Source organism: Theropithecus gelada, chromosome 13, assembly GCF_003255815.1.
Source record: "Theropithecus gelada isolate Dixy chromosome 13, Tgel_1.0, whole genome shotgun sequence".
In the NCBI taxonomy this organism is placed as follows: Eukaryota; Metazoa; Chordata; class Mammalia; order Primates; family Cercopithecidae; genus Theropithecus; species Theropithecus gelada.
The window spans coordinates 68338601-68352737 of NC_037681.1; the positions used below are offsets into that span (position 1 = coordinate 68338601).

The 14137-nt window shown below is 39.4% G+C and overlaps 1 protein-coding gene across 2 annotated transcripts in view; it reads right to left on the bottom strand.

Annotated features, from left to right (window-relative positions):
• The window catches only part of FBXO11 (F-box protein 11), a 100978-nt gene that overhangs the window by 7748 nt on the left and 79093 nt on the right, over nucleotides 1-14137 (bottom strand). For both annotated transcript variants that reach the window (XM_025405878.1, XM_025405879.1), the window contains exons 12-16: nucleotides 8706-8923; nucleotides 7778-7863; nucleotides 6225-6319; nucleotides 4828-4950; nucleotides 4643-4728 (exon numbers count right to left, since the gene is read on the bottom strand). In XM_025405878.1, the coding sequence (XP_025261663.1) occupies nucleotides 4643-4728; nucleotides 4828-4950; nucleotides 6225-6319; nucleotides 7778-7863; nucleotides 8706-8923 (608 nt within the window). The remainder of the gene's footprint in view (nucleotides 1-4642; nucleotides 4729-4827; nucleotides 4951-6224; nucleotides 6320-7777; nucleotides 7864-8705; nucleotides 8924-14137) is intronic.

Below are 14137 nucleotides of genomic sequence, written 5' to 3' on the forward strand. Positions count from 1 at the left end.
AGCCCCCCTCCAAAAAAAAAAAAAAAAAAAAAAAAAAAAAGAGATGGGGTCTTGCTCTGTCACCCAGGCTGGAGTTGCAGTGGCATGATCATAGCTCACTGCAGCCTCGAACTCTTGGGCTCAAGCAATCCTCCTGCCTAAGCCTCCCAAGTAGCTGGGACTACAGGTGCATGGCACCATGCCCAGTTAATTTTTGTATTTTTTGTAGAGATGGGTTTTGCCACGTTGCTCAGGCTGTTCTCAAACTCCTGGGTTCAAGTGATCCACCTGCCTCAGTCTCCCAAAGTGTTAGGACTACAGGCATGATCTACTGCATCTGACCAATTGGCAATCTCTTAAAATAAGACAAATTTGCCACATAGACTGATTTCCTTTCATGGAAGATTTCTCTGTAGCATTCCTACATGCAATGTTATAGCATTTTGCTCACAGTAGAATTTCTTTCAAAATTGTCAATCCTTGCCAACCCTGCTACTACTTTATTAACAGGCTTATGCAATATTCTAAATCCTTTGTTGTCATTTCAACCATGTTCACAGCATCTTCAACAGGAATAGACTCCACCTCAAGAAAAACCACTCTTTGCTCATCCGTAAGAAGCAACTCCTCATCTGTCCAAGTTTTATCATGAGGTTGCAGCAATTCAGTCACATCTTCAAGTTCCATTTTCTAATTCTACTTCTCTTGCAATTTCTACCACGCCTGGAATTAGTTCCTCCACCAAAGTCTTACACTACCCTAGTCACCCATGAGGGTTGGAATCAACTTCTTCCAAACTCCTGTTAATGTTGTTATTATTATTTTTTTTGTCCTGGCCATGAAAACCTTTATTTTTATATTTAGGTTTGATGAATGAACAGCCATGCAGAAATGTGACTGGACACAAAGGATCTGGCCTAACGGTGATGGATGGAGTGGGGAAACCCAGCAAAGTCACTCTGTACAATTCCCCTTCCCCTGGGTATGGGGCAGGACCCCCTCGGGAATGAGGATCTTCCAGGGAGAAAGGAAAGAGTGACCTTGCTAGGTTTTATGGCTGGCTTTGAGAGAAAAGAATTCTAGTTTCTAAGACCTGCTTTGGGGAAAAAGAATTCTGGCTTCTGGGACTCAATTTGGGGGAGGAAAGGGGGCAGGAACCAGGAGGGAAGGACAAAGACCTGGCTTCTGAGGCCTTCCAGTCTCCTCTGGGTCAGAGTAGTCTGTATGCCAAGGTGCCATACTTCGGGGTTTAATGAGCCCTGACAGCAGGTCCTTGCAGATTTCACAGGTAACTTGTGATCCAAGTAACTGGCTTTCAGTCCCCCAATTTCAGAGAACTTTAGCAAAGCCTGGCTGAAATTGGCCAAGTGTTAGAAGAACCTCTTCAAACCTGAAATTCATCGAGTTCTTCAGCTGAGGGCGTTAAGAATCCCAGATGTAAGGTTAGCAAGAGTTAGAAGTTCTGGAGTTTTCCCTGCACGCCCCAGCTCTTGAGCATCAACAGGCCAGAAGCTCACAATATCTGATCCTCCTGTGGCTCAGCAGGGATGTGTTTTAGAGCAGCATGTTCAGAATGAAACTGGCGCACTTAGTCAAGCCTCGAGGACCTTTTGAAGTCATGCGTGGCCCATCCTGGCCTCATGGGAACACAGGTGCTCCAGCACCCGATGTGTTCAGGACTAGGTGGGGGGGAAACTTCAGCCCTGAAAACATCCCCCTGCTGTCTAGACCAGCCTGCCCCATGGCCAAGGGTGGTGAGAACCCTGCCACCCCTTGGGTTGCACCCCTGCCAGTACTAGAACTTAGCCCTTTCTGGGCAGAAAAGCTCAACATTTAGCTCAGGGCATAACTGGAATTTTTTTTTTTTTTTTTTTGAGACAGGGTCTCACTCAGTCATCCAGGCTGAAGCACAGTGGTATGATCATAGCTCACTGCAGCCTCGACTTCCTGGGCTCAAGTAATCCTCTTACCTCAGCCTTCTGGGTAGCTGGGACCACAGGTGCATGCCATCATGCCTAGCTAATTTTTTCTATCTTTTACAGAGACAGGGTTTCACTATGTTGTGCAGGCTGGTCTTGAACTCCTGGCCTCAGGTGATCCTTCCACCTCAGCCTCCCAAAATGCTTGGATTACAGCACTTTTTCAAATCTCCTCCCAGGAATCATGAATGTTCTTAATGAAATCTGGAATGGTGAATCCAGAGGTTTTCAATTTACTTTGCCCAGATTCATCAGAGGAATCACTATTTATGGAAACTACTGCTTTCTAAAAATAATTTCTTATATAAAAAGACTTAAAAATTGAAATTACTCCTTGATCCATGGACTGTGGGATGGATGCTGTATTAGCAGGCATGAAAACAACATTAATCTAATCTCCTTGTACAACTGCATCAGAATTCTTGGGTTACTGGGTGCATTGTCAATGAGCAGTAATATTTGGAAATATTTTTTTCTGAGCGCTAGGTCTCAATAGTGGACTTAACATATTCAGTAAACTGTACTGTAAATTCATGTGCTATCATCCATGATTTGTTGTTTCCTTTATGATATGTTTTGTGGACTTAACATATTCAGTAAACTGTACTGTAAATTCATGTGCTATCATCCATGATTTGTTGTTCCCTTTATAGAGCACAGGCAGAGTTGATTTAGCATCATTCTTAAGGGCCCTAGGGTTTTCAGAATGGTAAATGAGCACTGCTGGCAACTTAAAGTCATCAGCTGAACCAATCCTTAACAAGAGATCAGCATGCCCTTTGAAGTCAGGCATTGACTTCTCCCCTCTAGCTATGAACGTCCTGGATGTATTTTCTTCCAATATAAAGCTATTGAGTTTACACCGAAATCTGTTTAGTGTAGCCACCTTCAACAATGATCTTAGCTATATATCTTCTGGGATAACTTTCTGTAGCTTCTATCTCAGCATTTGCTGCTTCACCTTGCACTTAGTTTTTTTTCTTAAACCTCACAAATCAACCTCTGCTAGCTTAAAACTTTTCTTCTGCAGCTTCTTCACTTCTTTCAGCCTTCGTAGAACTGAAGAGAGTTGGGGCCTTGCTCTGTATTAGGAATTGGCTTAAGGGAATATTGTGGCTGGTTTGATCTTCTATCCAGATCACTAAAACATTCTCCATATCAGCATAAGTCAATTTTTTTGTTGTTTTATTATTTTGCTTTGAACCCTGAGAAACTAAGCCAATAAGGTTGTTTTGCTTTGCTTTCTTATCATTCGTGTGTTTACTGGAATAGCATTTTTAATTTTTTTCTAGGACTTTTCCTTTGCATTCACAACTTAGCTAACTGGACAAGAGGCCTAGCTTTTGGCCTATTCAGGCTTTTGACATACTTTCCTCACTAACCGTAATCATTTCTAGCTTTTGATTTAAAGAGAGAGATATGCAACTCTTCCTTTCACTTCAACACTTATAAAGGCCATTTTAGGATTACTAATTGGCCTAATTTCGATACTGTTGTGTCTCAGGCAATAAGGAAGCCTGAGGAGAGGGACAGAGACAGGAATGGCTGCTTGGTGGAACAGTCAGAACACACACAACATTTACAGATTAAGTTTGCTGTCCTGGGCTCAGTTAACGGCATCCCAAAACAATCACAATAGTAACATCAAAGATCACTGATCAGGGTGGGTGCGATGGCTCACACCTGTGATCCCAGCACTTTGGGAGGCCGAGGCGGGCGGATCACCTGAGGTCGGGAGTTTGAGATCAGCCTGACCAATGTGGAGAAACCCTGTCTCTACTAAAAATACAAAGTCAACCGGGCATGGTGGCGCATGCCTGTAATCCAAGCCACTTGGAAGGCTGAGGCAGGAGAAGGAGAATCACTTGAACCCAGGAGGTGGAGGTTGCGGCAAGCTGAGATCGTGCCATTGCACTCCAGCCTGAGCAACAAGAGTGAAACTCAATCTCAAAAAAAAAAAAAAAAAATCACTGAATCACTGATCAGAAATCACCATAGAGATATAATGATAATGAAAAAATCTGAAGTATTCTAAGAATTATAAAAATGAGACAGAGAGGGAGCAGATATGCTGCTGGAAAAAAATGTCACTGAGAGATCTGCTCAACACAGGGTTGCCACAAACCTTCAATTTGTAAAAAAAAAAACAAAAAAAAAAAACCAAAAAAAAACCAAACACAGTATCTGTGAAGCACAATAAACTGTAAAGTGTAATAAACAGAGGTATGCCAGTATATGATCATTAGGACTGTTAGAGTTCCAAAAACTTAAAATATTAGAAGCTTATCAAAAACTATTAATTTTAAAGAAATACCATAAATCAGAAGCTTCAGTTTATTGAGTGCCAATGATATGCCAGGCATAATGCACAAGTATTTTAATACAGACTTCCACTCCTGAAGTATGAAGGATTATATTGGCAGCTGATGTGACTCTTACAGTGGAAAGCGGAACGGTGCAAGTGAGCTCTTATGGCACATGTACCACTGGCTTCTGTCCTCACCTAGACCAAGGAAAGCTACATTCTGACAATTTAAGTCAAGATTATTTTAAGAATGTGAATATATATATATATAAAAAACAGGGAGATAAAGATTGGGCATTAAACAATAAGCAAATTTTTTCTCACACCCTACATACTCCTAATTCCCTCCCAAAAGAAAGCCAAATGTGAAAACATTTACCTTATCTGAACCCCTGAATACATGTGATTATAGATATCATTGTCTTCTAGCACTCCGTGTCCATTGTCATAAAAATAAACACCAACCTAAAATTTAAAAAAAAAAAAAAAAAAAAAAAGCTTTTTCAAGGGACAATTATTTACAAAACAATATATTTCCCATCCAAGAGCCCAGGCTAATCCTACCTGCTTGCCACTGTGTATCCGGTTTCTTCTCAGTACTGGAGTGCTGCCAGTTGTCACCCAGACTCCAGCCAGAGTGTTACTATAAACTTCATTCTCTTCTATCACTCCTTGTCCCTTTTCATGCTAAATAAAAGTTACACTGGTTATAATACATATCTTCTATAAGCAAGGTGTTTATAACCTGTTACCCCCTTTATAGACAGTTAAAAAAATTTCCATTTTTGTTTTTTCATCTGAGTAAAGAGGTAATGGCAACATTCTTTTTTTTTTTTTTTTTTTTGAGATGGAGTCTCGCTCTGTCGCCCAGGCTGGAGTGCAGTGGCGCGATCTCGGCTCACTGCAACCTTCGCCTCCCGGGTTCAAGCAATTCTCTGCCTCAGCCTCCTGAGTAGCTAGGATTACAGGCGCCCGCCACCACGCCCAGCTAATTTTTGTATTTTTAGTAGAGCCGGTGTTTCACCATCTTGGCCAGGGTGGTCTTGAACTCCTGACCTCGTGATCCACCCGCCTCAGCCTCCCAAAGTGGTGGGTGTGAGCCACCGTGCCCGGCCAACATTCTTTTTATGTAGCCTCTACCTGAGTTTTAAGCTTTCAAAAATTTTATACTGTGCTTTAAGTGGTTTTATACTTTTAATATCACAGTAAGAGCAGTAGCAGCATTCAATTTTCTTTAGCAAAATAAATTCACCCTAGGATGTGTAACTAACGACCTCTCATTTAGTAATAAACAAACAGTTACTTCAAACATATTTCTGGTGAAATCAATTCAAAATTATATGGCTTCATATTCACAAAATTTTTACTTTTAGCAAATAATTGAGGACATGTGCATCTCTAGAACCATAAATGAAAATTAAAAGTCATGCCTTGCATAACATAAGGACCTTTTTGAAATTTCCTACATTTTCTTACTTGAATCACTTGCAAAAGTTTAGATACCATGAGCAAAGATGATTAATACACAGGTTTCAAAATTTTGAAAGTTAATTATATTTTAACATAAATTTAAATGAAAAAAGTGGCAGAACTTCAGAGACTCATACAGTAGTCATACTCGTAAAATTCTGGTGTAACAAATATAATAGACTGCAAATGAATTGCTGCTGAGGTTATCCCATATTGCCAATAATACAGACTTTAATAAAAAGGTGTATCTCTTATGCCTAAATTTAGTCAGCTGCTGATTAAATTTTACATAATTCAACACGAACTATAAAATCAGAAGTCATTAAGATACTGGCAGGGAGAACAAGAATGTTATTTACCGTTTAACATTAATGACAGTCATGAATTCATACTTCAAAAGTTGAATATGGCCTATCTAAAAGCTTAAAGAGAAACCCTTTATCTCCCTGGTTTTGATGCATGAGTTTATAGAACCATATACATTAACTTACCACATAAATCCCACCATGCTGGCCATCATGAATTTTGTTATGCCGAACAATTGGACAACTGTTTGTCCTAATTTGTATTCCTGCTAATGCATTGCCTATTTAAAAATAAAAGTTACAATGTCAACATTTGTGAGCCTGGGGAATACAGTAAGGGTTTTACATTAGGTAGTGGTTAAAATTCTTACACTAGAATTTTAGTGACCATTACAAGACAATATTAAGAGAACTAGTAGTGTAAATAATGCAGAGAGCTGCAGGCAGTATAGCATAGTGGAGACTCTGGAGCCGAGCTGACACATTTCGAATCTCAGGAATTCTACTTCCTGTGTGATCCTGAATAAGTAATTTAACCTCTTTGTGCCTCTGTATACTGATCAGTAAGTATCTTTGTGCCTCTGTATCCTGATCAATATTTAATGGTATCTACCTCACAGTGTTGATGTGAATATATGAGTTAACTCAGTTTAAGATGCTCAGCAGAGCGCCTGACACTTAGTAAAGCTTTATGTAAATATTAACCAGGTTAGTGTTACCAGAAGCGAAAGCCCAGGCACATATTGGTGTCAGACACACAGATATCTACTGATTGTTTGCTGATTTAATGTTCCTAAAACTTTAAAGAGGAATACACATTTTCTCTCTTTAATTAGTACAAAGTATATTAAACTACCACAGAAATAATTTATTAACTATTAAACAACAGAGTGAAACTGCAGATACACCTTGGGACTAAGGTCTAATTTATATTTTCATCCCTGGTATCTGGCATAGTGCCTGTGAATAAATATCACAGAATAATCTTTATTAAGAATTTAGGCTGGGCGTGGTGGCTTATACCTGTAATCCTAGCAATCTGGGAGGCTGACGCTGAAACAGGCAGATCACTTGAGGCCAGGAGTTCGAGACCAGCCTGGTCAACATGGCAAAACCCATCTCTATTAAAAAGGCAAAATTGAGCCGGGCATGGTAGCATGCACCTGTAATCCCAGCTACTCTGGAGGCTGAGGCATGAGAATCGCTTGAACTTGGGAGGCAGAGGTTGCCGTGAGCCAAGATTGCATCGCTGCACTCCAGCCTAGGCAACAGGGTGAGATTCTGTCTCAACAACAACAACAACATAAATAAATAAATAAATAAATGGCAGTGCATGAGACTCACACCTGCAATCCCAGAATTTTGGGAGACCAAGGCGGGAAGATCACCTGAGGCCGGGAGTTCAAGACCAGCCCAGGCAACATGGCAAGACCCGGCCTCCACAAATAAATGAGTGGGGCATGGTAGCACATGCCTATAGTCCTAGCTACCAGGGAGGCTGAGGCAGGAAGGTCGCTTTGAGCCCAGAAGTCTGAGGCTGCTGTGAGCCATGTTTGTACTACTGTGCTCCAGTCTGCACAAGAGAGTAAGACCTCATCTCTTTAAAAAAAAAAAAAAAAAAAAAATTAAAGAAGCTGGATCAGTGCTTCCACTTGGGTAGTTTCAAAATCTTCCATCATTTTGCTAATATCAAGAAGACGTATCAATCTAAGTTTTATAGAACAAAACCATACGCTTACCATAAATGTCATTTCCTTCAATAAGGCCTCGTCCATCACCAAAGATGTAAACTCCTCCTTGATTTCCATTAAATATAGAATTTCCCCTATAATTATGTGAAATAATAAAAAAGAAGACATCTATTCAGCCAAACTTACTTGTTTTATATAATTGTAAAGGCCCCTCATGGTCATATAACAAATTATACAACTTCTAAGGCCTCAATTTCTTAGTTATTTCTAAGGCCTAAGACTTTGGAAAAGTCAAATTACTATTTGAGAGAACGTATGTGGCATTCTTAAAAATTCCCCTCAAAACAGCTAATACATTCAAAACAATTTTTTAGCTGATCTAGAAACACTTGATGAATATTAACAAAATGGAAATCCCAAAATCTAACTTCCATAAAGCCAGTGGAAAATAAAATTTGACAAAAATAATTCATAGTGTTTGATTAAATTATAATAGCTCTGGTTCTACAATTCTGGCTTATTAAGGGAAAATGACAGCTTGCATTTCTGACTTTTTGATAATTTTAGTCTTTTTGGCCAAGAATCTTTGAGATATTTTTCCTGAGTTATTCTATTTGCTAACTATCAGAAAAAAAGATAAAGTCCTTCAAGCTCCATGGGGAGGTAATAGCCCTATTTATTCATCTATAATGCAGTTTGATGAATTTAAAATAAAAATCACAGCATTTGCATTTTTCATAAAATAATATAACATATGGCTTATATCACTAAAACAAAAGCAAAAACAAAAAACACTAAAAAATAAATCTGCAATAGCTATGGCTCATTCAGATGCATAGACTTTTACTAGGAAAATCTATTTTATAGTAGTCAGATGTCTAACAAAAACTTTCAAGAGTTAAAGCTCAGTATCTTGACTTTTAAGACAAACCTTGAAGTGAAAAAGTAATTTTCACCCATAATTATATGTAAATACCTTATTGTTGGGTCGCTATTTGAGGTAATCCATACACCTGCAAAGTTGTTTGCATAGATTTTATTCTCTATGAATTGTCCTCTTCCTTTTTCATGGACATATATTCCTCCAGTCTGTCCATGGTGAATTTCACATCGAACCACTGTGGGGTTAGCATAGGCTTTTACTTCAAAGCCTGCTATCCTATTTCTGTGTATGTTGCAACTTTCAAAGTAACCCTGAAAAATACAGAAATTAAATCTGCAGGTAAAGGCTACTTTACAAAAAAAGAAATGCCATTTAAAAAACATTTCAATGCATACCTAAAAATTATTAGAAACATTTAAGGCTGGGCGTGGTGACTCACGCCTGTAAACCAGCACTTTGGGAGCCCGAGGAAGGTGGATCACCTGAGGTCAGGAGAAGACCAGCCTGGCCAACATGGTGAAACCCCGTCTCTACTAAAAATACAAAAATTAGCTGGGTGTGGTGGCTCACACCTGTAATCCCAGCTACCTGGGAGGCTGAGGCAGGAGAACTGCTTGAACCCGGGAGTCAGAGGTTGCAGTGAGCTGAGACTGCGCCACCGCACTCCAGCCTGGGTGATAAGAGCGACACTCCGTCTCAAAAAAAAAAAAAAAGTTTAAGAGTAAGAATAAAAAACAGGTACATACACTAAGCTTCAAGTAATAATCATGGAAAGAAAAAGAGTTAAATTTTTTTTTTTTTTTTTTTTTTAAACAGACAAGGTCTCACTCTGTTGTCTGGGCTGGAGTACAGCAGCACAATCATAGCTCATGCAGCCTCAAACTCCTGGACTCAAGCAATCCTCCCGCCTCAGCCTCCTGAGTAGCTAGGAGTATAGAAAGGCACACACCACCATGCCTGGCTAATGATTTAAATGTTTTAGCAAAACAAAGAACTATACATCCTCACTAATAAGTCCAAGTACATTCAAAGGCATGAAGAAAAAACAGCAAAAGATCTATTCAATAAATGTAGATGAATACTATTAACTAGTAAGTATATATCCTTCAACAAAAGGTTAAAGTCATTAAGAATATAAACCCTGGCTCCCTTAAAAATGTCCCAACAAGTCAGCTTCTAAAAGTTGTGGCTGGGCCTCCCAGCACTTTGGAAGGTCGATCAGGGAGGACTGCTTGAGCCTAGAAGCTCAAGACCAGCCTGGGTAACATAGTGAGATGTCGTGTCTACAGAAAAAATGAAAAACAAAATACAGGTGTGGTGGCATGTGCCTATAGGCCTAGTTATTCGGGAGGCTGAGGTGGGAGGATTGTTTGAGCCTGGCAGGTTGAGGCTGCAGTGAGCTGTAATCACACCATCACACTCCCGCCTGGGCGAGAGTCTCAAAAATAAATAAAGGTTGACCAAAGAACACAGAGTCCTACAATAAGAGCAATTTAAAAAAAAATTTCACCTTAGCCCAATAATAGAGAACTGGCTAAATACAATGTTTTTGAAGACTTATGTTCATCCTATACAAGTTAAATGAAAAGAACAAGTTTTAAAGTAGTATACATTATGTATAATCTCAATTTTGTTTAAAGGAAATTTGAAGGATGGAACAAAAATGTGAGATGATTATGAGTGGTGGAATTATGGATAATTATGTCTTTCTTCATACTTTGAATTTCTTAAATTTCCTATATAATGTACATGTTTTACTTTTATAATGATAATGGAAGTTACCATAATTCTGATATCCTAAGGCCGAAGACTCAATGCAGACTGTATTAAGAAAAAACTGAATGTGCTTAATCTCTTTCCTCTTTAAAATCCCTTTAGCACTAAGTATTTTTCTAATGTTACTTTCATGTATTGCCTTATATTATTTCTATATTTATATATGTCCATTTCTACCCCATCGTAAGCTCCTGTCTGGACTATTCTAACTTCTGGAGCATGTATGTAAGACTTTACACACAGTAAGTACTCAAACAGGATTTGATGAATTTTTTGCCAAATTTAGTAGAGGTTAAAAAGGTGATATTCTGAATACTCTAGTATACTACATGTTTAACTCTTCAAGAAAACAGGCCTCTAAGAATAACATACAGAAGTAGTTTTCAGATTTCATTTTCTAATAAAGAACAAATTATCTATAAATTATCTCTCTACATTTGAATTATAATCTTATTCTTTTTATAAAACAAATCAGGGCCTATATATAAGATAGCACCTTCAAATATAAAACTTCTTCTTTGATTTCATACAGAATAAAAGTGAATACACACTGGGTGTATAAATACACTGTTATGGCAAAACTGACCATCAAAAAAACAAAAAGAGGCTAGACAAAGAGACCTTAATATTAGATTAGGATTATTCACCATTTCAGATGTTTTCACCCATGAGGAGAGGAGGGAGCACAATTAGTTTAACTCTTAGTCTCTCTCTGCCAGGAGTTGAATGACACATCTGGTGGATTTTTTTTGTTTGTTTTTTTGTTTTTTAGACACAGGTTCTCACTTTGTTGCCTGGGTTGGAGTGCAAGGGTGCAATCACTCACTGAAGCCTTAACCTCCCGGGCTCAAACGATCCTCCCCACTCAACCTCCCAAGCAGATAAGACCACAGGTGCATGGCACCAAGCCTGGTCAATTTTTGTGTTTTTAGTAGAGATGGAGTTTCATCATGTTGCCCAGGCTGGTCTCAAACTTTCAGCCTCAAGCAAACCTCCCACCTTGGCCTCTCAAAGTGCTGGGATTACAGGTGTGAGCCACCATGCCAGGCTGACAAATCTGAGTGGTAAACTTTTACAGCGCTGCAAGCAAAATGTGGTTATCTCTGAGTGCAGTGATCCAGCAAAAAAAAAAAAATTGATATACACTGACTAAACAGTATTCAAATGCAAGGGATAATCTTTTTGTTTTCTTTAGGTTTTGATTTTTCATAGTTAAGAGACTCAACTAGATGCACAAGTTTTTTAAGGCAAATAGCAGCCCTCTCCCTCATTTCCTTTATCCAGAGGCCCCCACTTTTAATTCTTTTAGCTGATTCTTTTGATTCACCTCTATCTTACTAAGTAACACACTGTGTTACCAAATCTTGACTTCCCAGTTTTAGGTATTATCCACTGACTTATATTATGGGAGAGTAGAATTTAGCTCTCCTACCTCTCTATCCCCCACAATATATACTCACACACTGTATCCTTTGAGTGTAGCTGTACCTTAATTTTGGTTAGATTAGTGTGCTATTCAGAGTTGAGCCATAAAATATGACTAGATATTCTTTGCTGCACAATTTTTTAGATTTTTTTTCTCCTTTGCTTAGCTTTCTAGCTATCCTAAACTTGCTGCCAGTTGTCCAAATCACTTCTCTTTTTATTTTCTTGAGACAGAGTCTCACTCTGTTGCCCAGGATGGAGTGCAGTGGCCCACTCTTAGCTCACTGTAACCTCTGCCTCCCGAGTTCAAGCAATTCTCCTGCATCACCTCCTGTAAATCACCTCTTAATACATTTACATTTATATTAGGCTTACCAATTTATCTTCCTGAACAGCTTTACTAGACCTTTAACCTGCTCCAATCTGGTTGGCTGCCCTGGTTACAGGCATGCAGTCATTTACCACATTGTATTAATAATTTAGGTTAAGGATTAAAAATGTCACCTAATTCTATCAAATATGGAGTTTATAATCTGTATCTTTTGTTTCAGAGTAACTTTTAAGAAAACAAAGCAGCAAAAAGTTATCTTTTCTCAATGACCTTAAAATGAGAAGCCTCTACATTGCCACAACTATGATTTTACTACCTTTAGAAATGACAAAGCTTGATTGACTTACAGTTTTATAATTTTGCAAGGAAACTTATCTTTATTATGGATTCAGTTAATGTAATTTTGTTTCAAGATTTTTTTATTTTTTTGGGGGGGTGGGTGGGGACGGAGTCTCTCTCTGTCACCCAGGCTAGAGTGCAGTGGTGCAATCTTGGCTCACTGCAACCTGTGCCTCCTGGGTTCAAGTGATTCTCCTGCCTCAGTCTCCCGAGGAGCTGGGACTTCAGGTGTGAGCCACCACTTCCAGCTAATGTTTGTATTTTTAGTAGAGATGGGGTTTCACTATGTTGGCCAGGCTGGTCTGGAATTCCTGACCTCAAGTGATCTGCTTCCCTCGGCTTCCTGAAGTGCTGGGATAATAGGCATGAGCCACTGAGCCGGGCCTGCTTCAAGATGTATTTTAATAAAATGCAACCATTTTGTTAAGAGATACCTCTAGTGCAAAATAATTCAATAATACAGAACTGTAAGAAATTAGAATTTTTTTTTTTTTTTTGAGGTGGCGTTTCACTGTCTCCCAGGCTGGAGTGCAGTGGTGTGATACTGGCTCACTGCAACCTCCAAATCCCAGGTTCAAGCAATTCTCATGCCTCAGCCTCCAAAGTAGCTGGGATCACAGGCGGGTGCCACCATACCCAGCTAATTTTTGTATTTTTAGTAGAGATGGGGTTTTGCCATTTTGGCCAGGCTAGTCTCGAACTCCTGGCCTCAAGTGATCCACCTGCCTCGGCCTCCCAAAGCGCTGGGATTACAGAGCTACCAAGCCCGGCCGAAAAATTTTTTTTAAGAAGACAGGAATCTCCCTGTCACCCAAGTTGGAGCTATCACAGCTCATTACAACCTTGAACTCCTGGGCTCAATCAATCCTCTTGCCTCAACCTTCCAAGTAGCTAGGACTATAGGTGTGTGCCACCATGCCCAGCCAATTTTTATAACATTTCTTTAGTAGAGATAGGGTCTGTCTCAAACTCTTGGGCTCATGCATCCTCCTGCCTCGACCTCCCAAAGTGCTGGCATTACAGGTGTGAGCCACTGTGCCCAGCCTCTGCTTTGTCTTTTAATGCAAACCACAAAAGTTCCAACATGTATAAATTTTTTGAAGTAAAACATTCTTTATTAAATATGACAAAGTAGGCCAGGCACGGTGGATCTCTTGAGGTCAGGAGTTCTAGACCATCCTGGCCAACATGGTGAAACCCCGTCTCTACTAAAAATACAAAAGTTAGCTGTGCGTGGTGGCAGGCATCTGTAATCCCACCTACTCGGGAGACTGAGGCATGAGAATTGCCTGAAGCCTGGAAGGTGGAGGTTATAGTGAGCCACGATTGCACCACTGCACACCAGCCTGGGTGACAGAGTGAGACTCTGTCTCAAAAAAAAAAGACAAAATAAAAGGCATTCAAGAGTTTCACAAGAAACTCTCCAGATTAAAAAAAGAGAAAAATGCTATCTTCGTTGAAATAAACTTCCACAACTCTAATCTATAAAAACACTTACCAAATACTGTGAAATCTGGGTAAGAGGAGGGTGCTGTGAGCTAACCAATGTTAGTACGTTAGACTTTCAGTGAAGTATAGTTTTCCCCAAGTAACTAAAGGCTATAATAAGCTTAGCTTATTATTATCTTCTAAAGTGATGAAATCCAATGGCATG